This window comes from Tamandua tetradactyla, chromosome 10 (genome assembly GCF_023851605.1).
Source record: "Tamandua tetradactyla isolate mTamTet1 chromosome 10, mTamTet1.pri, whole genome shotgun sequence".
NCBI lineage: Eukaryota > Metazoa > Chordata > Mammalia > Pilosa > Myrmecophagidae > Tamandua > Tamandua tetradactyla.
The window spans coordinates 2645365-2670095 of NC_135336.1; the positions used below are offsets into that span (position 1 = coordinate 2645365).

Below are 24731 nucleotides of genomic sequence, written 5' to 3' on the forward strand. Positions count from 1 at the left end.
GCTCTGCCACCCTCCAGCTATGTGACAGTAGCCATGGCTCATCCCCTCCTCAGGTCTCAGTGTCCTCAGCAATCCGTAAAATAATTGGGTTGGATGAGATGATCTCAAAGGACCATTCCAGCTTTAATGTTTTAGGAAGTATGTTCATGGGCCCAGCAAATTTCAGAATCTGAAGAGATGTTAAGAAATAAGACTTCTGAAATTTGGGTGTTAATGCCAGCATTAAGACTGAGGAGAGGGGCTTATGCCCATCCTTTGCCATCTGATTTCAAAGGCCAGCTTAGAGTCCTGACCAGCAATTGGACGCCAATGTGGCATTCAAACTCCATATTTGCAAAAATATCAAAGTGCCAAATAATATAGTAATCATCAGCTTTCAGTTACTGACTCTCTATTTTGCTTAAGGCTATGCCAAACACTTTAAAAACACCATCTCATTAAATTCCCATAACAACTTTTAATTAGGTTCTACCATTATCCCCACTTTGTAAGTGGAGAAACAAAAGAAAAAAGATTACAGAACTTCCAATGTCAGACAGAAGAGATTGCATTAAAGTCAAATTTGGAACTTGGGTTACTCACCACCATTTTGTCTTCTAAGTCATGAAAGAGTTTAGACTCAAGCATAGATATCTGTCTTCTGGGCAATTTCGCCATGCGTTGGGGTGGGAACACCACCAGCAGGTCAATTTCTGTGCCACACAGTTCCCCTTGGCCTTGGAATGTGTGACAACCAGGCAGCTGCAGTCAGCACATGTTGGGCTGAAAGTAAGCCAGGTAGCTCCTATTTACTGAGCACTCTGAAGTTGCTTAGTTCCAGGGGCAAGGTAAGGTGAACATCAGGTGACAGATGTAACCTTCACCCTCAGCAGCCTTGACAGTCTGGCAAGTACGTATCTGTGATAAGCTCCAGTGTGTCGAGGCAGAAGAAGTAAAGGATGATGCTCCTGGGTAGACACGAGAGCAATTATTGGTGAAGTTCTATACCATATCCTGTGCTGGCCCACTGGGAAGTTTGACTAATTCCCAAGCACAATAAGGTAACATAGACCAAACAGTGTGATTTCATGCTTGGGAGCACTATGGAAATATCAGACTGGAAGAGAGTCGCCCCCCCCCCCCCCCCCCCCATAAAATAAGCACAGTTTCAATGATGACTCACAAGTGGAGAATCCTGAAAACAATTTCCCAGTGCCCAGCTCTAAGCTCCAAAGAGAGCTACCAGTAGGCTACTATTATTATACACAAAGATGATCTGAAGATGAATACCAAACCATTCATTCATTCATTTAACAAATATTTGGCATTAGTTTCGGTGCTGGGGACACAAAGATAAATAAGACACAGTGCCTGTCCTGCAGGAGCTCAGGCTAGGCTGGGAGAGGTATGTACCAAGCATGGTGGAATAATAGAGAGGAAATGACTAACTTTGTCTGGTAAGGCCAGATGACATCTAGATAGATGGCATTGTGCTGAAGTTTAAAGAATAGGAGAGCTGGCTAGCTGAAAACAACAAAGGGCATTTCACACAGAAGGAACAGCAACATGAAAAAACTGATCAGCTTGAACAGGCAGTGCATGCCCAAAGACGGTAAAATGTTTGGCATGATCAGAGGTGGGTGGGTGAAAGGGGCATGGTAAGAGATAAGCATTCAGAGAAGTGTAGTACTTATGGCAGGTATGAAAAAGGGGGGATTGCAGAATCTGCTGTTAGTCATGGAAATTAATATAAGGGCCACAATGCAATCTGGTTGTTTGAATAATATAACAAAGAAAGCAGCAACCCAGTAGAAACAGCGAAATGCTGTGCCCTGCCAGGAGCATTTCTGGTGTGATGTGGCTACGACTTAGTTAAATGGTTCTCAGATATGAGTAGAGCTATCCAAAAGATGTGTAACTGTACAACTGAGGCCATGAATTTGGGGGACGCATGGAAGGCTTGTGGATGCAATTTAAAAGAAAGCAGTAGGAAGGGGCCAGTGATGGGCTGGCTCATGATTGGAGGACAGCAGTTTGGCCAGAAGGCTGGGAGTTTGGCAGAAATGCAGCTTAAAGCAGGACCTCAATGGGAAGCGAGAGAAGACCTACACGTATCATGGAGCCCTGAAAATAACTGTCAAGCATTTGCATTTGGCTAGAGAAGCTAGGGGATTGAGTGCTTGGAGGTGGGGAGCAGGGGACAAGAACATTTACCCCAGCCCTACAGATTTGAGGATGTTGCAAAATAAAATGACAACTGTCTCATTCCTGAATGTCAGAAACCCAGAAAGGCACTTTGTATACATTGTATCATTTCATTCTCATAGCAACCTATGAGGAAGATAGTTTATTATCCATGTTTACAGAGGCAGAAACCAGGTAGAGAAATGTTAGGTATCTTACCTGTTTTACAACTGGTTAATGGTGGAATTTGGTTTTAGACACCAAGTGCAACTGTCTCTAAAGCTTTTGTTCTCCCAGTCGTCCCCCCTGCCTTTTTTTTTTTAATTTTGAAACATTCCAAACCTACAGAAAAGTTAAAACATGGTAAAAAGAACATTCATATACTCTTTATACAGATTCACTGACTGTTAACAGCCTGTGCCTTTTTAAAATTTTTATTAATAAAACCAGTCAACTTACAATATGAACATTCTTTATCACATAGTTGTGTATTTATCATAATTATCATTTCTTAGAACATTTGCATCAATTCAGAAAAAATAAAAAGAAAACAGAAAAAAAATTCATACATACCATACCCCTTACCCCTCCCTTTCATTATCACTAGCATTTCAATCTACTAAATTTAACATTTGTTCCCCCTATTATTTGTTTATTTTTAATCCATATGTTTTACTCATCTGTCCATAAGGTAGATAAAAGAAGCATCAGACACAAGGTTTTCACAATCACACAGTCACACTGCAAAAGCTACAGCATTATACAATCATCTTCAAGAAACATGGCTACTGGATCACAGCTCTACATTTTCAGGGAGTTCCCTCCAACCTCTCCGTTATGCCTTAACTAAAAAGGTGGTATCTATCTAATGTGTAAGAATAATCTCCAGGATAACCTCTCAACTCTATTTGGAAACTCTCAGCCATTGACACTTTATTTTGTCTCATTTCTCTCTTCCCCCTTTTGGTCAAGAAGTTTTTCTCAATCCCTTGCGCTGAGTCCCAGCTCATTCTAGGATTTCTGTCCCACGTTGCCAGGAAGGTCCACATCCCTGGGAGTCATATCTCATGTAGAGGAGGGAGGGCAGTGAGTTTGCTTGCGTTGGCTGAGAAAGAGAGAGGCCACATCTGAGCAACAAGAGGTTCTCTTAGGCCTAATTTTAAGTACAGCCTGTGCTTTTTGACAGATCACTCCATCTTCTCTAAGATACTGGTTGGGATATGACTGGTTTATAGGAAAAATTTAAAAACCAACAGAAGGAAACCTTGGAAAAAGATGTGGGAGAATCCCTCTACATAAAAATGTGTGGATATCCTGAAGACAGAGACGGAATAAGCAGAACAGCTATAAACTACCCAACTTCTGTGAACAGAGCAATGCTGCGGGAGCCACTGGCAATGGAAATGGAAGAACATTCCTAGAATCCAAGCACCGAGTGGAAAAGAACAATGGGTTTTTCCAGTGGGCTTCAGACCTTTACATTTATAACTATACATTCATTCATTCAGTGCTAACTATGCCGGGCTAGATGTCTTCTTACAGACATTTTCTGCATTCTTTAATGCATCAGAACCCATAAGTCTTGAGGCCAAAATGTAAGTGTTCCTACTAGATGAAGGGGACACACACACACACACACACACGAGGCCCAGGCCAAAGAAGACTCTTTATCGTTTGTCTAGAACTATTAAGGAACTAAAACGCTGCAAGATGGAGGTTCAGATCCTGATTCTACTACTTTCTTTGTGATGTCTGAGTTATTTCATTTCTGAGCCTTACTTTCCTCTGCAAAGAGGACACACCTATATCAATTTCAAAGGATTGTCAGAGGCGGGGTGCAAGGGTTGCTCAGTGGTTGAATTCTCACTTTCCATGCGGGAGAGCAGGGCTGGATTCCCAGCCCATGCACTTCCACCCACGCACCCCTGCCCCCCCAAAAAAGATTGCGAGACTAACTACCTACACGTGCTCATTTGAAAGCCGTCCAGACAAGAGTGTCGGTCACACCCGTCCTAACTCAACAGGGAGGAGGCAGGCCAAAAGGCAGCCTGAGAGCAAAGACTGCCTATTCCGCTTTTAGCTCCAGTATTAACGCTGGAATATAGAACTTTATTTTTTATTAAGTTCCACTCCACCTAGTTTCCCAAAGCATTTAAACTGGCAGCTACATCGTCAAGGTACTAGTAGTGCACTTCCTTCATCTGGGGAAGGGAGAGGAAAAGGAGGGAGATGTTACAGGTTAAGATTCCACAGTAGTGTCGGGCTAGATATATATTGCGCAGACCTTATGTGCATGACAATCAAGCGCCCCGGATTTCAAGAGTCTTGTCCGTGTGCGGCACCACGCAGCCAGCCGTGGTTTCACTATAGTTACCAGTCACATTGTTATGAGGAAATGTGGGCAAAGGAAGCTCGGCATCTCAGCTTGCAGCTCATTCGGCGACAGCAGCAAAGCGCACCCAAACTCCAGCGCACAGTCCTACCACGCCGGGGAACTCGAGACGGCGCCAGGACTGCTTCCCGGACGCGCGGGGAGCTGGGAAAGGTCGTTTCCACGTAGCCTCTGCGCCCGGGGCTCTCAGGCGTAGGGAGGAGCTGCGAACCGACGCGCCCCCGATGAGCCGGGGGCTTCCCGTCGCAGGCAGGCACCCGGGCGGTGTCTGTGACGTTTCCCAGCAGCCTCCGCGCTCGGGGGTGCTGGGAAAGGTCGTTTCCCAGCAGCCTCCGCGCTCGGTGCTCTCAGGCGGGGGGGGGGGGGGGCGGGCCAACGCCAGCTGCCGGCTCGCCGGGCGTTTCCGGTCGCAGGCGGGCGCCGTGCGCGACGAGCGCGAGGCCGCCTGGGAAACGCGGCGGTCTGGGTGGGTGCGCGCGCAAGTGGCGCGCTCCGGCTGCTGAGCGATGGAGGACGGAGGCCGTGACAAGTTGCCGGTGCAGTCCCAGCAGCCCCCAGCCACAGCCCCGGGTGGCGCGGATGAGAAGCCGAGCGGCAAGGAGCGGCGGGATGCTGGGGAAAAGGACAAAGAGCAGGAACTGGTGAGGCACGGCCCGGGGAGCCAGCGGACAAGGCCGCGGGCTGAGTCACGGCGGCTCCGCAGGCCTCCGTCCCGATTCCCAACGGCCCCGCTGGGGCTCCCGGCACCCTACCTCTCAGCCCCTTCTGCACGCCGCGCTGGTACCTCCGTACTTCCCACCAGCGCTCACGACCGCCTCGCGAGAAAGGGTCGACATTGTCACCCACCTTCAAAGAACGGCATTCAGGCAGAGCCTGGCCCAGAACCAGGCCCCCTTCCCAGCACGGCTTCCCATTCCCACTCTGTTTCCTTGTCCCCCTGGTTCCTCCTAAAGAGGCAGGCTCGCTCCACCAGCCCCAGGGTGAATATGAGGAGGATGTGTTTGAGATTCCTTGTCTTAATGAGCTTCTTCCCTCAATCCTCCAGTCTGAGGAGGACAGACAACTACAGGATGAACTGGAGATGCTCGTGGAACGACTAGGGGTGAGTCATGATGTTAACCTGAGCGGATGCATATTTGGATCTTTCCCACTTGTTTGCCTTATTCCATTTTTAGACAAGGAACCCTGTGTGAAGTATGGAGAAAGAGGGACTGTATTTTAGGGTCAGTGTTATGATTTTATGAGGGAGTAGAGTTGCAAAGGATATTGAAAGAATTTGTAGCTTTCTCTTATGGGAGAAGCAGAGTTCTTGAACTCTACCTGGCGTCAGTTTTTTGGGGGCCAGTCAGTGTGCAGGGAGTTGGGGAATCATAGATAAATGAGACACAGTTACTTACCTAGCGGAATCAGGGTTTTAACACCTCTGTATTATGAGTTGGCAGGATTACGACACCTTTTTGTCTGAATCCTAACATCTTCTGATCAGGAAAAGGACACATCGCTGTACCGACCAGCCCTGGAGGAACTGCGGAGGCAGATTCGTTCTTCTACAACTTCCATGACTTCAGTACCCAAACCTCTCAAATTTCTTCGACCACACTATGGCAAACTGAAGGAAATCTATGAAAACATGGCCCCAGGAGAGAATAAGGTATTTCAGAAATTGGTAGAAGCTCTAGTTTAGGAAGTTCTTCTCATTCAGGCCATTGGTCTTATGGTGAGTTCTTGGAAGCCGGATAGACCTGAGACCTGAGCTGGTTGAATAGAGCTCATCACAGTAAAAATACCCACATGAGAACTGAAAGAATTAACTTCTCAGTAAACGTTGTTTCTGTCCTTCATGTTGGACCTTTAGCGTGATCTTTTTTTTTTTAACAGCAACAACAAAAAACAGCTTTATTGAAATAGGTTACATTTCATCCATTTGCAGTACAATTCAATGCTTTCCACTATGTTGATAGATATATGCAGCTATCACCAAAGTCAATTTTGTAACATTTTCATCATCCCCAAAAGAAACCCCATATGCTTTAACAGTTAGCCCCTTATTCTCCATCCCCTTCCCCTCCAGATTTAGGCATCTGCTAATCTACTTTCTGTCTCTGTAGATTTACCTAATCTGGACATTTTGTATGAATGGAATCACATAACATGTGGTCTTTTTGTGATTGACTTCTTTCACTTAGCATGTTTTCAGGGTTCATCTATGTTGTAGCATGTATCTGCACTTCAGTCCTTTTTGTGATTGACTTCTTTCACTTAGCATGTTTTCAGGGTTCATCTATGTTGTAGCGTGTATCTGCACTTCAGTCCTTTTTGTGATTGAATAATGTTCCCTTGTATGGCTATACCACATTTTGTTTATCCATCTGTCGGCTGATGAACGTTTGGGTTGTTTCCACCTTTTGCTATTTGCTGCTGTAAACATTAATGTACAAGTTTCTGTGTGGACATGTTTTCATTTCTCTTGTTCTATCTCAAAAATATGCTCCTCCTAGTTGAGTCACTTCTCCATCTGTTGGTACAGCCTTAGTTTCCTGAACCACTGCAGCAGCCTCCCAACTGGCCTTGCCTTTGTCCTTGACCTCCTACATAGTCTTTTCTTCATACTACTATTATAGCTATCTTCTAGATTGTGTGTCTCTTCTGCTTAAAACTTTCTAAAAGCTTACTATTACAATGAGGATAAAATCCAGAGTTTCTTTCTCCACTCCCTTTGGTTTACCACCTTTCAGTCAAGTTGGTTTAAAAGGGTTATTGTGAAGCTTAGCTTAGATAACATAAGTAAGTTTCTAGCGCAGAGTCTGGTATATGGTTCACACTTAATTTGGGGAACAAGTGACATTGATCTTTATTCCATAATGTCAGGCTCCCCTTAATCTGGACTGTAGGATTTGACTTCAAAGGTCTGTTCTTTTTATAGCGTTTTGCAGCTGACATTATCTCTGTTTTGGCCATGACCATGAGTGGGGAGCGTGAGTGCCTCAAGTATCGGCTGGTGGGCTCCCAGGAGGAATTGGCATCATGGGGTCATGAGTACGTCAGGTAAGGCCTTTCTTCTTGGGAATCTGAGGGGGAAGTCTGAAGTATAATTCTGACATCTGGCTTGGATTACTTACCACCTGTCTTAGTGTAGCAGTGTATCGAGTTTCTCAGAAACTGAATTCCTTGACCTATAGGGAAGAGCTTCCTGTGAAGTTGGGTTCCCTTAATGGTCTGGGCCTATCCATAGGCATCTGGCAGGAGAAGTGGCTAAGGAGTGGCAGGAGCTGGATGAGGCGGAGAAGGCACAGCGGGAGCCACTGCTGACCCTGGTGAAGGAGATCGTCCCCTACAATATGGCCCACAATGCAGAGCATGAAGCTTGTGACCTGCTCATGGAAATTGAGCAGGTAGATATGCTGGAGAAGGACATTGACGAGAATGCATATGCAAAGGTCTGCCTGTATCTCACCAGGTGAGTGAACACTGTAGGGTTGAGTTTCAGGCCTGTCTTCTCAGCATGCCTCCCTCGATTGTGCCCCTCTGTTCTCCCAGAGCACCCTCTATTCTCTGCTTCAAGGGTAGCATCAGGCTGTAGTTAATGTGTTGATGTCCATCAGCTTCTTGATGACAGAGACTTGTGTCTCCTTTGTAGGCCCAGCATCTAGTACAGTGCTTGGTACGTAGTAGTCATTTGGTATGTATTTTGGATAGGTGAATTAAATGGAGTGAACAAGTATCTGGTACTTTCTGATCCCTTTGTTGCTCTTGCCTTTGTAGTTGTGTAAATTATGTGCCCGAACCTGAAAACTCTGCTCTGCTGCGGTGTGCCTTGGGTGTGTTCCGAAAGTTCAGCCGCTTCCCTGAAGCTCTGAGATTGGCATTGATGCTCAATGACATGGAGCTTGTAGAGGACATCTTCACCTCCTGCAAAGATGTGTAAGTGTACACATTTGGGGGGAAATTGGTAAAAGAAAAGATAAGTTCATGGATGAGGCATTTGCATGAAGAACTGGAACCCGCAGTTTTCTGATTCAGGTTATTACTTGAGGGTCTTTCCTGTATGGGTGGGGGCTGAGCAGATGTGATGGTTCTCTTCCGCAGGGTAGTGCAAAAGCAGATGGCATTTATGCTAGGCCGGCACGGGGTGTTCCTGGAGCTGAGTGAAGATGTAGAGGAGTATGAAGACCTGACAGAAATCATGTCCAATGTGCAGCTCAACAGCAACTTCTTGGCCTTAGCTCGGGAGGTGAGACTCTTTGTCCTTTTCTACCAAGGCTTTTTGGTTGTAATTATACCTGGTTTTTTACTTCTCTGTCTATCCCTTTGACTAGACTCTTTGGTTAGAATTGCCATTCACTGGGATAGCAGAGGGTGTAGCTGGGAGAATACTAGGGGAGTAGTTGTGACCCTCTGTATTCTCTTCAGCTGGACATCATGGAGCCTAAGGTACCTGATGACATCTACAAAACCCATCTAGAGAATAACAGTGAGTAGCCATCTCTGTGTGTGGGGGGGGATTGATGGATTATTAATTATGTCCCTTTTGTGCAGGGACTGATGATTTTTTGGCCCAACATGATTAGCCTATAAAGCTCAGAATTCCCATGTACCTATTCTCCGGGTTACTGCTTGGGGTCATAGATAGAGAATACTGAAGGACCAGCTCAAGACCAGAGACTTTGTCTTTGTCACCATGCTGTTTTCTTTTTTTTTTTTTTTTGCCCTATTCTAAGCCTTCCTTCCTTTTTTTTCCTTTCCTCTGCCTCCTGTGCAGGGTTTGGGGGCAGTGGCTCTCAGGTGGATTCTGCCCGCATGAACCTGGCCTCCTCTTTTGTGAATGGCTTTGTGAATGCCGCTTTTGGCCAGGACAAGCTGCTGACTGATGACGGCAACAAATGGCTTTATAAGAACAAGGACCATGGTAAAATTCTGTTCCTACTTCATCTTTACGTTGCTTTGGTCACTCTTGTTGTCCTTCTAGGTTAATACATTAGGTGATAAGGGATCCCCAGGGCAGTTCTATAGAGAGAGCCCTTTGTAACAGTTGTCTCAGGGTGGGGCCATTTTAAGACTGATAGATTTTTTTTTTCCTTGGTATAGGAATGTTGAGTGCAGCTGCATCCCTTGGCATGATTCTGTTGTGGGATGTGGATGGTGGCCTCACCCAAATTGACAAGTACCTGTACTCCTCTGAGGATTACATCAAGGTTGGTTTGGCACAGCTCACTAATGGAGTTTTCTCCCTCCTGTGCTCCAGAGCCCAGCAGTGCCTCTCTTTCACTGGTGAGGTCTACCCAGTTTTTAACTCCAGTTAAGGTGGGGTACTACACTGAGGTCCATGATGCTGCTTTTGTGGTGTGGAAGGTAGAATAGCCTCAGAATGGGATCTGTTCTCTCTTTGCAGTCAGGAGCTCTTCTGGCCTGTGGCATTGTGAACTCTGGGGTCCGGAATGAGTGTGACCCTGCTCTGGCTTTGCTCTCAGACTATGTTCTCCATAACAGCAACACCATGAGACTTGGTTCCATCTTTGGGTAAGGCCTCTAAGTTCTCCTGGTAGCACTCAGCCTGTAAGTTCTGAGAGCAGGAACTAGGCCTTTTTTGCCTTTATATTGCCAGAGGACTGCCATCATGACTCAGATGTTTGGTTCTTAGCAAATGTTTGTTGAAATGAATGAGTAACCAGTTCCTTTTCTTGTTCCTTTCCTATCTGTCCTTGGGTGTGTTTTGGGGGACTGCCTCTCCCTGGCTTTTTGCAGGTTAGGCTTGGCCTATGCTGGCTCAAATCGTGAAGATGTTCTGACACTACTGCTACCTGTAATGGGAGATTCCAAATCCAGCATGGAGGTGGGTAGGGGTGTTGGTCATTTAGGGTAGGCAGGAAAGGTGCTCTGTATCCTGTAACGCTCTGATAAATAGGGAGGGGTGGGGTGGGGGGGGTATCACCTCAGTGGTACCACTTGGAACTGGGATTCTAATCCTCAGGTGGTATTGAGGCAAAAGTTAATATTCTTGCATTGAGTTTCAGCTCCTGGGATCTATGAGAAAGTATGCCAGTCAGAGTGGGGAGTAACTTACCCAGCTTGGAATGGGTGATTCTTATTCTTGGTTTTAGTCATGGGCCAACCTTAATTTTCCGAGTTGTCCAGTGGTTTTAGAGCTGGATGTATAATGGTGACTAAAAGGTTTTAGAGTCAGAAACACCTGAGTTCAAATCCTGCCACCGTGCTTATAAACAGTTTCATCTTGAGCAAGTAACTTGATCTCTATAGACCTCATTTTTCTCATCAATAAAAGGGAAATGATGGCAGGAACTGTTTCATGAGATTTTTGTGAGGATTAGATGCAAATAGTGTGCAAAGCACTTGGCATAGTGTCTGGCACATAATAAGAACTTAATGAATGGTTGTTACTATTGTTATTTTGACCTACCATCAGAAAGAGATTATTATTTGGTGTGGTTAGGGATGATGCATTACAGTGGACTATAGGAATTAGCTATCTTGAATCAAGACAGGTAAATAAGTACTTTAATACCTTACTATGTGTCTGATAATGATTTCCCTATTTCCAGGTGGCAGGTGTGACAGCTCTGGCCTGTGGAATGATAGCAGTGGGATCCTGCAATGGAGATGTCACTTCTACTATCCTTCAGACCATCATGGAGAAGTCAGAGACTGAGCTCAAAGACACTTACGCACGTTGGCTTCCTCTTGGACTGGGCCTCAACCACCTCGGTGAGGGGATGTATCTCTATTTGGGCAAAGGGCTGACAGTAACTGGGAGTAACAAGGGGTTTATGTGTCAAGCTGTGCTAGATAGGGAGCAGGCATCCTCTGACCTCTTGAATTTGTCCTGTAGGGAAGGGTGAGGCCATTGAGGCAATCCTGGCTGCGTTGGAGGTTGTATCAGAGCCGTTCCGCAGTTTTGCTAACACACTGGTGGATGTGTGTGCCTATGCAGGTCTGTGTCTTTGTACCTTTGTCTATAATGCAGTGAGTCCTCACTTCTCTCTTTTTCCTTTTTTTAGCGTGTTTCTCTTTTCTCATTCATTCTGATCTGTATTATATTCTTTAGGTTTTTCCTGTTCCCAGAGTAAGCTTTTCTGTAGTGCCTTCTCATTTTTACCCGTTCTCCTTTACAACCCTGCTACAGGCTCTGGGAATGTACTGAAAGTACAGCAGCTGCTCCACATCTGTAGTGAACACTTTGACTCCAAGGAAAAGGAGGAAGACAAAGACAAGAAGGAAAAGAAGGACAAGGAAAAAAAGGAAGCTCCTGCTGACATGGGAGCACATCAGGTTATGTAGGCAGCTGAGGACCTTAGAGTGAGGCTCTGAGAAAAGATAAGCTTATAGGAAAACAGGAGAGTTGGATTTGGTTTTATTTTTTGGTTATCACTGTACATTGAAATAGCATGAGAAGGCTTTTTTTTTTCCTTAGACAAGATTTGAGTCCAGGTTTTTATTCCTTGAGCTTACTGGGTTCTGCTGCCTCTTCCATTGCAGGGAGTAGCTGTGCTGGGCATTGCTCTTATTGCTATGGGGGAGGAGATTGGTGCTGAGATGGCACTCCGAACCTTTGGCCACTTGGTGAGTGTGGGATGATACTAGTTTTGATGGCTCAAGGTTCCCCAAAGGAGACTTTCTTGGTAGGATTTCTTGGTAGGGTATTAGAAAATGGACTTTTTGCAGTACTTTTTCTACAGATTTAATTAAGACTCCCATTTGTAGTCTGTTTATTTAACTAAGCCTCTTGTTTTTACTGCTTTCCCTGATACCCTTGATGTTTTCTTCTGTCATCAGCTGAGATATGGGGAGCCAACACTCCGACGGGCTGTGCCTTTAGCATTGGCCCTCATCTCTGTTTCAAATCCACGACTCAATATCCTGGATACCCTAAGCAAATTCTCTCATGATGCTGATCCAGAAGTTTCCTATAACTCCATCTTTGCCATGGGCATGGTGGGCAGTGGTGAGTATCGGTCAGAAAAAGATCATAAGCAGAATGGGAGAAGGTTTGAGGCCCCTTTTTTAAGCTTCTGTCATACTCAACATTTCCAGGTACCAATAATGCCCGTCTGGCTGCGATGCTGCGTCAGTTAGCCCAGTACCATGCCAAGGACCCTAACAACCTCTTCATGGTGCGCTTGGCACAGGTAAAAAAATAGAACTCTTCTCCTTAGAATGTGCAAAGGGAAGCTTCTGTGAGAGATGGAAGGGGAAGTGCAGTGACATGAAGGAGACTTTAATTCTGGGCTTGGGCAAGGACGGTGGGGATGAGTTGTGAGGTTTCCTCGGATGTGACTCTCCAACTCCACTTAACCTCCCTCTGTTTTTTTCAGGGCCTGACACATTTAGGGAAGGGTACACTCACCCTCTGCCCCTATCACAGTGACCGGCAGCTCATGAGTCAAGTGGCCGTGGCTGGGCTGCTCACTGTTCTTGTCTCTTTCCTGGATGTCCGCAACAGTGAGTTCTGTCAGGAATCTTATATTCTGACCTGTGGTGCCTTATCTTCACACCTACCAGGGCCACCTTGGTAGTTCAGGACCAGGACCCGGAGTTCGCTCCATACTACTCCTGGGATTCTTTGGGCCTATGATGAAATGAATGGACATTAGGCTGCATGAAACTTTCATCTCCCACACTTTTGATATGACCCAAAGAGAGATTTTCTTTTGAGGATGAAGATCTGAGCCCTGTGTCTACTCCTAAGGACTAGGGAAAAGCGAGTTTCACATGTGAGGGCTGTGGGCATCTCACATGAATAAAGTAGGGGCATCTCTGGATAGTAGTAGCATTTATGAGAGGAGTGTGGATTTGGCTCTATGACGGGGTTAAAAAGTCAGGATTGTAAGTGGGGGGGGTCCAAAAGTTTAGGCCAGGCCTGACACACTGCCTCTAACTCTGCTTGTCCTGTGCTTCCCTCAGTCATCCTAGGCAAATCCCACTACGTATTATATGGGCTGGTGGCTGCCATGCAGCCCCGAATGCTGGTTACATTTGATGAGGAGCTGCGGCCGTTACCAGTATCTGTCCGTGTCGGCCAGGTGAGGATTTGAGAGGGGAGGGCTCAGGGTATAGTCCATATATCTGGTTCTTCAAAACAAGTATGGACAGTGGGTTGCAGCCAGTTTCCCACCTGAAGTCCCTTCATTTCAGTTTTCTCACCCTACAGGCAGTGGATGTGGTGGGCCAGGCTGGTAAGCCTAAGACCATCACAGGGTTCCAGACACACACGACCCCAGTGCTGTTGGCCCATGGGGAGAGAGCAGAATTGGCCACTGAGGAGTTTCTTCCTGTCACACCCATTCTGGAAGGTTTTGTTATTCTTCGGAAGAACCCCAACTATGACCTCTAAGTGGCCAGCAGGGGCCCCAGCCTGCAGCTATGTTGGAGGGCCATGCTTCCTGCTACCAGGGGTAGGCACTGGTCTAGACCTTTGGAGCAGTTGTTACCTCCTGTTCTTTTATTACTGAGTGAGATAAACTTTGTTGAATAAAGAAAGACATTTATCCCCAAGATTTCCCTCTGTGTCTGTTTTCTGGGGTATTATGGTTGGAGGCTAGATTAATGTGGGGAGTGGGCATAAGGGGGCATTGTTTGGAGCAACTTTGAGCCTAGGCTAGCTGGGCAGTCTGGCCCTGAATGGAATGAACTAAGCTCCCTTTACCCTCTTCCCCTCCTTCTGAATTATCTTACGTTTTTATCTTAAAACAATAATTCATTTTAGAGACATGTACTCTTGAGAATCTGTTAAATGCAGTGGATCTTCTTTCTAGGAGATGCATATACACAAACTTACATATAACTATCCCAGGGGCCAGTGGATTCCATGCCACACTCTTCTCTCCCCTTCTCTTCCCTGACCAACACACCCACTTCAGGCCCATCATCCCCTGACCTTAGGCTAAAGATACCTACTCTTAGAAGCAAGATATCCAGCCCCACGCTTTTCTGCCCCAACTTCTGTGCTGCTGAAGGGAAGGGACATGTTTTCCTTTTGTGATCCCTTTTGGGCATCTGCTATTTGAGAGATTTGATAAAGTTAACATCTATTTCTAGGCTATCTTTTTGTAAAAACTGGGTGTAAGTGTGACTAACTTTTCTCTCAACTTAGTGTGGCAGTAGGAAAGAGGAGTGGCCTGCTTGTTTAATTCTGGACCTCCTTCCTGAAATGTAACCACTTTTCATCTGCAGTACTCCTTCCTGGTAGGGCTGGTATAAGTATACTTACAACTGCTGCCTGGGGCCTGGACTCCTGTGCATGCAGTGGGGGAAGACGTGGCCTTGCCAGATAATCATAGCTAACATCCACCACTCAGTCAGGTGAGTTTAACTCTGAAACAGTAACTGGCATTTAATAGATCTATAAATGTTGAAAGAATAACTTCTACATGCTTTACAGGATTATTTGAGACCTTAACAATGACTTTAACAGGTAAGTATTATTCCCATGTTTTGGTGAGAAATGTGAGGTTTGGGAAGGGCCAGACTCGTCCCGGGAGCCCTAGGTATTCTTCAGGGTTGACAAGAATGGTTTTGGTTGGGGTTGGCAAACCCTGGTAATCAGCTATTTCTAGCTGTAGCTCTCTGCTATCTATTTGAACTCTCTGATACCTTATTTTGTTACATACTCTCTGATACCTTGTTTTGTTTGTTACATACTCTCTGATACTTTATTTTGTTAATTTCTTTTCCTCCTTTTGATCAGGAAGGCACTGTCAATCCCCTGGTGCTAAAGGTCACATAGTGGTGAAATCAGGTTTGGAAACAGTACATCTGATTGCTAAACTAATGCGTTTACTCACTATATTAATCTTGTCTCTGTAACGGGAGGCTTGTGAACCCCCTTCTAGCCCAAGATCTTAGCTAGCTGGAAAACCAGCAACTCCATTGTCTTTTTCTGCTCTCACTAAGCAGTCCTGATATGAAAGGCTGAAGCACTGAACTCGAAAATCAGTAGACCTGTTGAACCCCTTGTATGTTGCCTGTTAATCTTGAGAAAATCAATGTTTGATGAACCTCTACTTTCATTTGTGAAATGATACACTAATTGCCTTACCTGATTTCCAGTGGTGATGAGGGTACAAAATGATAAATTATTCCATATTATGTTATTAGGGAGTTGCAGTTAAACAACAGTGAAATGCTACTCATGACACACCTATTAGAATTGCTAAAATCCAAAACATTGGCAATTGCTGGTGAGAACGTGCAGCAATAGGAACTCTGTTTCAATGCCAGTGGGAACGCAAAATGGTTACAGCAACTTTAGAAGACATTTCTTATAGTGTTAACCATAGTCTTAACTACATGATCCAGCAATGCACTCCTTGGAGTGCAACCTAAAGGAGTTGAAAACTTACGTCCACAAAAAAATGAATGTTTATATCAACTTAATTCATCATTGCGAAAACTGGAAGCAACCAAGATTTTCACCTTCAATAGGTAAATGGAAGGGTACATCATATAATGGAATATTAAACAGCAATAAAAAGAAATGAGCTATCAAACCACAAAAAGACATAAATGAACCTAAGAGTTACTTCCAGTAAACCTCTTTTGTTGCTCAGATGTGGCCTTTCTAAGCCCAACTCTGCAAGGAAAACCATCACATCCCTGCTACGTAGGACATTCAGGGGTGAAAGTCTCCCTGGCAATGTGGGACATGATTCCCAGGAATGACCTTGGCCCTGGCACCATGGGATCGACAGTGCCTTCCTGATCAAAAGGAGGAAAAGAAATGTAATGAAATAAGGTATCAGAGTATATAACAAAACAAGGTATCGGAGAGTATGTAACAAAATAGAGTATCAGAGAGTTCAAATAGATTGCAGTGAGCTACAGCTAGAACTAGGTAATTACCAGGGTTTGCCAACCCCAACCAAAACCATTCTTGTCAACCCTGAAGAATACCTAGGGCTCCCAGAAATGAGTCTGGCCCTGCCACCATGGGATCAACAATGCCATCCTCACCAAAAGGGGGTAAAGAAATAAAACAAGGTATCAGTGGCTGAGAGAGCTCAAATAGAGGTCACTCGACACAAACTTCAGTTAGACATCGCTACCTATCATAACTTGCCAAACTCCAACCAAAACCAATCCTGCCAATCCTAAAGAATACCTAGGGCATTATATAAGATTCTAAAAAGGTTCCATGCACTAGGGTGACTTTCCAGAAACATACAACCCCCAGATGGTCACTGGACAGGATAAGTCCTGAAATGCAGAGGGGCCAGCCTGTCCAGGACATCAACTAGTTTCATCCCCTATTCGTTATTATCGACAGCCCCTTCCAACATGAAAAAGTTAGAATGGACATAGCTCAAATATCCCTAAAGAGTGGGAGAAAGAGCAAAGGTGATGGTGGAGTTATACAGAGAAACTAGGGTTTAACAAATGAATATGATTGCCGAATCATTGTATTGGTATTCCGTTTAGACTCCAGTATCTGTGGGCAGCTGGAAGTAAAAATGTAAGATGGTGGAATTGTAACCCATACAAAAATCAGAAATCTGTTCTACAATTTATTATTGTGATGTGCTTTGAAATTTATTGCTTTTTTTTTTGTATATATGCTATTTTTCACAAAAAAAAGAAAAAAGATTTTCTTCTAGCCTCTGGTGTTTTGGAGCAGCTAGAAAGAATAATCTGAAATAGTGAAATGGTAACCCATAACAAACTTTAAAATCTGTTCTGTATCTACCAATTGAAGGATACTTTGGAATACATTGCTTTTTTTTCCTTTTCTTTGTATATATGTTACACTTGACAATTAAAAAAATGTTTTGAAATTGATTTACAGATTCAATGCAATACCAATTAAAATCCAAATGACTGGGCCACGGTGGCTCAGCGGCAAGAACGCTTGCCTGCTATGCCAGAGGACCTGGGTTCGATTCCCGGTGCCTGCCCATGTAAAAAATAAAAATAAATAAAAAAAAAATCCAAATGACTTACTTTTCAGAAATAGAAAAACCAATAACCAAATTTATCTGGAAGGGCAGGGTGCCCCAAATAGCCAAAAGTATCCTGAGGAAAAAAAATGAAGTCGGAGGTCTCACGCTACCTGACTCTAAGGCGTATTATGAAGCTACAGTGATCGAAACAGCATGGTACTGGCATAAAGATAGATATATTGACCAATGGAATCTAATAAAGTGTTCAGATATAGACCCTCTCATCTTTGGACAATTGGTCTTTGATAAGGCAGTCAAGCCAACTCACCTGGGACAGAACAGTCTCTTCAATAAATGGTGCCTAGAGAACTGGATATCCATATGCAAAAGAATGAAAGAGAACCTATATCTCACACCCTATGCAAAAATTAACTCAAAATGGATCAAAGACCTAAACATTAGATCTAAGACCATAAAACTGTTAGAGGGAAATGTAGGAAAATATCTTGTAAATCTTATACTTGGAGGCGGTTTTCTAGACCTTACACCCAAAGCAAGAGCATGGAAGAAAGAAAGAAAGAAATGGGAACTCCTCAAAATTAAACACTTTTGTGCATCAAAGAACTTCATCAAGAAGTAAAAAGACAGCCTACATAATGGGAGACAATATTTGGAAATGACATATCAGATAAAGGTCTAGTATCCAGAATTTATAAAGAGATTGTTCAAATCAACAACAAAAAGACAACCAACCCAATTACAAAATGGGCAAAAGGCACAGACACTTCTCAGAAGAGGAAATACAAATGGCCAAAAGGCACATGAAGAGATGCTCAACTTCCCTGGCTATTAGAGAAATGCAAATCAAAACCTCAATGAGATATCATCTCACACCCACCAGAATGGCCATTATCAACAAAACAGAAAATGACAAGTGCTGGAGAGGATGTGGAGAAAGAGGCACACTTATCCACTGTTGGTGGGAATGTCAAATGGTACAACCGCTGTGGAAGGCAGTTTGGCAGTTCCTCAAAAAGCTAAATATAGAATTGTCATATGACCCGGCAATACCATTGCTAGGCATCTACTCGGAGGGCATGAGGGCAAGGACACAAACAGACATTTGCACACCAATGTTTATAGCAGCATTATTTACAGTTGCAAAGAGATGGAAATATCCAAAATGTCCATCAACAGACAAGTGGCTAAACAAACTGTGGTATATACATACGATGGAATATTATACAGCTTTAAGACAGAATAAATTTATGAAGTATGTAGCAACATGGATGGACCCTGAGAACATTATGCTAAGTGAGACTAGCCAAAAACAAAAGGACAAATACTGTATGGTCCCACTGATATGAACTGACATTAGTGAATAAACTTGGAATATTTCGTTGGTAAAGAGACCATCAGGAGATAAAAACAGGGTAAGATATTGGGCAATTGGAGCCGAAGGGATACAGATTGTGCAACAGGACTGAATACAAAAACTCAGAAATGAACAGCACAATACTATCTAACTGTAATGCAATTATGTTAAAACACTGAACGAAGCTGCATGTGAGAATGATAGAGGGAGGAGGGCTGGAGACAAATGAAATCAGAAAGAAAGATAGATGTTAAAGATTGAGATGGTATAATCTAGGAAATCTTAAATGCGTACTGCTAAGTTGAAGAAGCCAGTTTGAAATAACTACATACTATGTAATTCCAACTATATGACATTCTGGAGAAGGCAAAACTACAGAGACAGTAAAAAAAAGTAGTGGTTCCCAGGGGTTCAGTGCTGGGAGGAAGGAGGGATGAATAGGGGGATTATTAGGGCAGTGAAACTATTTTGTATATCATAATGACTGATACATGACAAAAAAACTACTCTGTATGACACAAAGAATGAACCCTAATGTAAACTATGGACTTTAGTGAATAATAATGTATCAATATTGGTTCGTCAATTGTAATGTACCACACTAATGCAAGATGTTAATAGTTGGGGAAACTGCATGTAGGAATAGAGTGGGTATAGGAGAACTCTACTTTCTGCTCAGTTTTTATGTAAGCCTATAGTTGCTCTAAACAATAGTCTTAATTTACAAAATGAAATAAGCAATTTATAATTTGTAAACTATAGAGCAAAAATGATTTATAAACATAAAGCAATATAAATAAAAGGACAATTCTTTCCCAAATCAGTGCTTTAAGTAATTTTCCTAGCCTTTTACATTTCTTAGCCCTTTACATTCAGTCATTCATTCAACAACAAATGTCACTGGAGCCCTACTCTGCATTGGACATTATTCTAGTTTGGGGGAAGGAGTGCAAAGATAGGAAAAAAATCCTGTCCTCAAGAAACTTACATATCTACAAACCTACAGCTTCTCTAATTTAAAAAATTATATTACAAAAGAAGTTTACATAATGGAAAAGAAGACAAATAATTATATGAAAACAATTGTTTATATATTATATTGGGGTGTGAACAAGGTTTCCTGGGATCGTTGAGAAAGGATCTAAGTGCCAGCGTGAGTCAGGGGAACTTCTTGGAGGAAGTTGAGACTTGGAGGATGATGAATGTGTCCAGAGAAATATAGGGTAGTAGGGATATAAATCTCCTGGCAACTTGAGACATGACTTCTGGGGATGAGCCAGGACCCAGCATCATGGGATTGAGAAAGCCTTCTTGACTAAAAGGGAGAAGAGAGAAATGAGACAAAGTTTTAATGGCTAAAAGATTTCAAATAGAGTTGGGAGGCTATTCTGGATTATTCTTATGCATTATTTGGATACCCCTTTTTAGATTTTTAGTGTATTAGAATAGCTAGAAGGAAATACCCGAAACTGTTGAACTGTGTTCCAGTAACCTTGATCCTTGAAGATGATTGTATAACTGTATAGTTTTTACAGTGTGACCATGTGATTGTGAAAGCCTTGTGAATGACACCCCCTTTATCCATCCTATGGACAGATGAGTAAAAAAATAAGGACAATAAATAATAGGGAGGGGATAAGGGGTAAAAAAAAATTGGGTAGATTGCAATACTAGTGGTCAATGAGGAGGGGTAAAGGTACGGGATGTATGGGTTTTTTCTTTTTATTTCTTTTTCTAGAGTGATGCAAATGTTCTAAAATGTTCTAAAAGTGATCATGGTGATGAATATACAGCAATGTGATGATATTTTGAGCCAGTGATTGTATACTTTGGATGGACTGTATGGCATGTGCAGAGATCTCAATAAACATATTTAGAAAAAGAGGATAGGGTATTTTAGGAAAGGGACTATCAAAGGCAAGAAGGAGGAAAAATCTCTGTGTTTTCAGAAATCATGGATGGTTTGGTTTGGCTGTGTGTAATAGGTACAGGGAAAAGTGTGGTAAAATATACAGCTGGAGACACGGTTCATACCAGTTTAGATGGGCTTTGCTGTGTCAAGAAATAGACAGTATCCCTTTTTTTCCTTTCTTTCTTTCTTTTTAATTTTAAACTTCTTATTTTGAAATACTTTCAAACATACAGGACTATTACAAAAATAATACAAACACCATAGAGAGAATGCCAAAGTACCCCTGTACCCCCAGATACCCAGATCCACCAATTTCAACATTTCACCACATTTGCTGTACCACTCTATTCATCAGTCTATCAGTCCATCTATCTATTTTTCCATCTATCTGTCTGCTGGTTTCATTTATGAACACTTGCTTGTGCATGCTCCTTGAACACTTAATAAATACTGCCGTGTACATTTCCCAAACCAAGGATGTTCACTATGTAACCACCTTACACATAGTTAACCAGTTCAAGAAATTAAAAATTGATATATAATCTTATGATTTATATCCCAATTTTCTCATATGTCCCAATAATGTCCTTCTGAGCCTTCTTTCCAGGATCATGTATTGCCTTTAATTGTCATTGTCTCTTGTTGCTCTTTCTTTTTTAAATTTTCACTGTGGGAATATGGATATAATGTAATTTTCCCATCTCAACCGCTCCCAAGCACACCATTCAGTAAGATTAATCATATTCACTAGGCTGTGCTACTCTCAACACCTTTTATCACTAAACCCTCCTATCGCCCCAAACGCAAACCCTACACCCACTTTGCATGAACTCCCCATTCCTCCTGCCCCCAGCAACCTGTACTCTAATTTCTATCTCTATGAGCTTGTATATTCTCTGATGTTTTCTTTGTATAGTTACCATGGGGCATAAATTTAACATCCTAAACCAGTAACAATTCTGATTGCTCTGATACCAACCTAACTTCAGTAGAATACACAAATTCTGCTTTTATACCCCTTTGTCCCCCTCGCCTTTAGGGAGTTCTTGTCACAAATACAGGTTCATACATTATGTGTCAAAAACCATTGACTGATTACATGTTCTGCATTTGCCTTTTAGATCCCGTATGAAGTAAAAAGTAGAGTTACAAACCAAGAGTACAATAATAGAGGCATTTATATCTTTCCTGTTGCTACCGTTACCAGAGATCATTATTTTTTCGTGCAGCTTTGAACTATTTGTTGTCCTATTCCTTCTTCTTTTTTTAAGCATTTTTTATTGTGAAATACATGCAAAAAAGAGATAAAATTCAAAGCACATTTTAACAGAAAAAATTTCTAAGTATGGTGTCAGTTACAGTTCCACATTTTCATGTATTTCCTTCTGGCTGCTCTAATACACTGGAGAGTAAAAAGAAATAATCAATATAATGATTCAGTATTCGTACTCATTTGTTACATCCTATCTTCTCTATTGCCGCATTCCTCTCAACCTCAGAACTCTCTCTCTTTTTTTTTTTTACATGGGCAGGTACCAGGAAACGAACCCAGGTCTCCGGCATGACAGATAAGAACTCTGCCTGCTAAGCCACTATGGCCTACCCCAGAACTCTCTTTAACATCTCTTGTAGGGCTGATCTAGTGCTGACAAACTTCCTCAGCCCTTGTTTCTCTAGAAATACCTTAAGCTCTCCTTCATTTCATTTCTTTTCTTTCTCTTTGGAACACAATGGCTGGGAATTAAACTGGGTCTCTGTCATGGCAGGTAAAAATTCTACCACCGAACTACCTGTCCTGTGCACCCACTCTCTCATTTTTTGTGATTTTTAGTTTAGTTTTTCTTTGGCGGGTGGGGGAGGTGTATGGTCCGGAATCAAACCTGTGCCTCCTGCATGGAAGGCAAGTATTCTACCACTAAACCACCCATGAACCCACTCTCCCTCATTTAAAAAAATTATTTATTTATTTATTTTAAATTAATTAAAAAAATTTTAAAGATAAAAAACAAATGCAAACATCCTTAACATTTGATTGTTCCATTCTACATATATAATCAGTAATTCACATCATCACATAGTTGCATATTCATCATCATGATCATTTCTTAGAACATTTGCATCAATTCAGAAAAAGAAATAAAAGACAACAGAAAAAAATTCATACATACCATACTCCTTACCTCTCCCTTTCAGTGATCACTGGCATTTCAATCTAAGTTTATTTTAACATTTGTCCCCCCTATTATTTATTATTATTCATATATTTTACTCATCTGTTGACAAGGTAGATAAAAGGAGCATCAGATACAAGGTTTTCACAATCACACAGTCTCAATGTGAAAGTTATGTCATTATACAATCATCTTCAAGAAACATGGCTACTGAAACACAGCTCTACAATTTCAGGCAGTTACCTCCAGCCTTTCCATTACATCTTGACTAACAAGGTGATATCTATTTAATGCATAAGAGTAACCTCCAGGATAACTTCTCGACTCTGTTGGGAATCTCTCAGCCATTGACACTTTATTTTGTCTCATTTCACTCTTCCCCCTTTTGGTTGAGAAGATTTTCTCAATCCCTTAATGCTGAGTCTCAGCTCATTCTAGGGGTTTTCTCAATCCCTTGATGCTGAGTCTCAGCTTGTTCTAGGATTTCTGTCCCACGTTGCCAGGAAGGTCCACGCCCCTGGGAGTCATGTCCCATGTAGACAGGGGGAGGGCAGTGAGTTTGCTTGTTTTGTTGGCTGGAGAGAGAGAGGCCACAACTGAGCAACAAAAGAGGTTCTCTTGTGGGTGACTCTTAGGCCTAATTTTAAGTAGGCTTGACTTATCCTTTGTGGGGTTAAGTTTCATACAAACTAACCCCAAGATTGGGGGCTCAGCCTATAGCTTTGGTTGTCTGCACTGCTTGTAAGAATATCAAGAATTCAACTTTAGGAAGTTGAATTTTCTCTCTTTGTCACCATTCCCCCAAGTCTCTCTCATTTTTGAAAGACAATTTTGTCAGATACATAATTCTTGGTTGGCAATTTTTTGTTTTCAGTACTTTATGTCATGCCACTGCCTTCTTGCCTCCATGGTTTCCAAAGAGAAATCAGCACTTATTCGTACAGAGGATCCTTTGTATGTGATATGTTTCTTCTCTCTTTATGGGTTTCAGAATTCTCTTTTCCTTTGGTATTTGACAGATTGATTATAATATGATGTGGAGTGGGTCTGTTTGGGTTTATCCTGTTTGATTGTGTATTTTAATGTCTTTTGTCAAATTTGGGGAGTTTTCAGTCATTAAACCTTTCCCTAGTCCTTGCAGAGTGACTTGTGTGAGAGGTCTCCATCAGGGCTTATTCATATATAAGTTTGGAGACTAGCTTGAGGCCAAAGCCTAGGGGCCTCCCTGACCTTTTCTGTGCAGCTACCTTGTCTTGGCCATGTGCTTGTGGCCCTGGAAACTACTCCCTACCCTACCCCCTGTTTACATGGATATGAGTGTCCCCTCCTACCCGGGAAACAGTTTCCTCATACTACAAGTCCTGGCCATTGCACTGTATGCCTTACAGCCAGCAATCTCTTGCCCCAGGCAGCCACTTGACTACTTTCCCACAGCATTCTGCAGAAGAGTTCTGTGATCAGCCTTCTACACACATGCAATTTCTGGGATGCACATTCCTCATGCTCTCACCAGACAAACTGGGCCAGCCATACATGCTCACAGTATATGCATGAGGTTTACTCTGTTTCCCCTGGAGCCAGGAACAGAATCTGCACTGGTAGCATGGGTCAGGTCAGCCCTGATTTGGTGAGGGGTGGGGAAAGAGGCCAGCCAGGATGCCATGAGAGCCCACCTCTTTTTTTACTTTTTTTTAATTGTGAAAAACATACATACAAAAAAGCAATAAATTTCCAAGTACATTTTAACAAGTAGTTTATACAACAAATTTTAAAATTTGGTATGGGTTACGTTTCCACAATTTTTCATTTTTTTCTTCTAGCTGCTCTAAGA

At 42.8% G+C, this 24731-nt stretch overlaps 1 protein-coding gene and 1 long non-coding RNA gene across 2 annotated transcripts; one reads left to right on the top strand and one right to left on the bottom strand.

Annotated features, from left to right (window-relative positions):
- Positions 1 to 437: 437 nt before the first annotated feature.
- On the bottom strand, positions 438 to 4863 carry LOC143648146 (uncharacterized). Its single transcript, XR_013158416.1, has 3 exons — positions 4448 to 4863; positions 2383 to 2505; positions 438 to 947 (listed from the first exon to the last, which is right to left on the bottom strand). It is a non-coding gene; the product is annotated as an uncharacterized LOC143648146 (long non-coding RNA).
- Positions 4864 to 4998: 135 nt separating this feature from the next.
- Positions 4999 to 14062, top strand: PSMD2 (proteasome 26S subunit ubiquitin receptor, non-ATPase 2). The gene is made up of 21 exons (XM_077117741.1): positions 4999 to 5196; positions 5601 to 5657; positions 6042 to 6206; positions 7479 to 7600; positions 7788 to 8012; positions 8318 to 8476; positions 8642 to 8786; positions 8966 to 9026; positions 9315 to 9461; positions 9641 to 9747; positions 9945 to 10072; positions 10298 to 10385; positions 11113 to 11275; positions 11400 to 11501; positions 11694 to 11839; positions 12047 to 12130; positions 12344 to 12512; positions 12602 to 12696; positions 12883 to 13009; positions 13472 to 13590; positions 13719 to 14062. The coding sequence occupies exons 1-21, from the start codon at positions 5062 to 5064 to the stop codon at positions 13899 to 13901; spliced, it is 2727 nt and encodes a 908-aa protein (XP_076973856.1). The 5' UTR covers positions 4999 to 5061; the 3' UTR covers positions 13902 to 14062.
- Positions 14063 to 24731: the final 10669 nt, after the last annotated feature.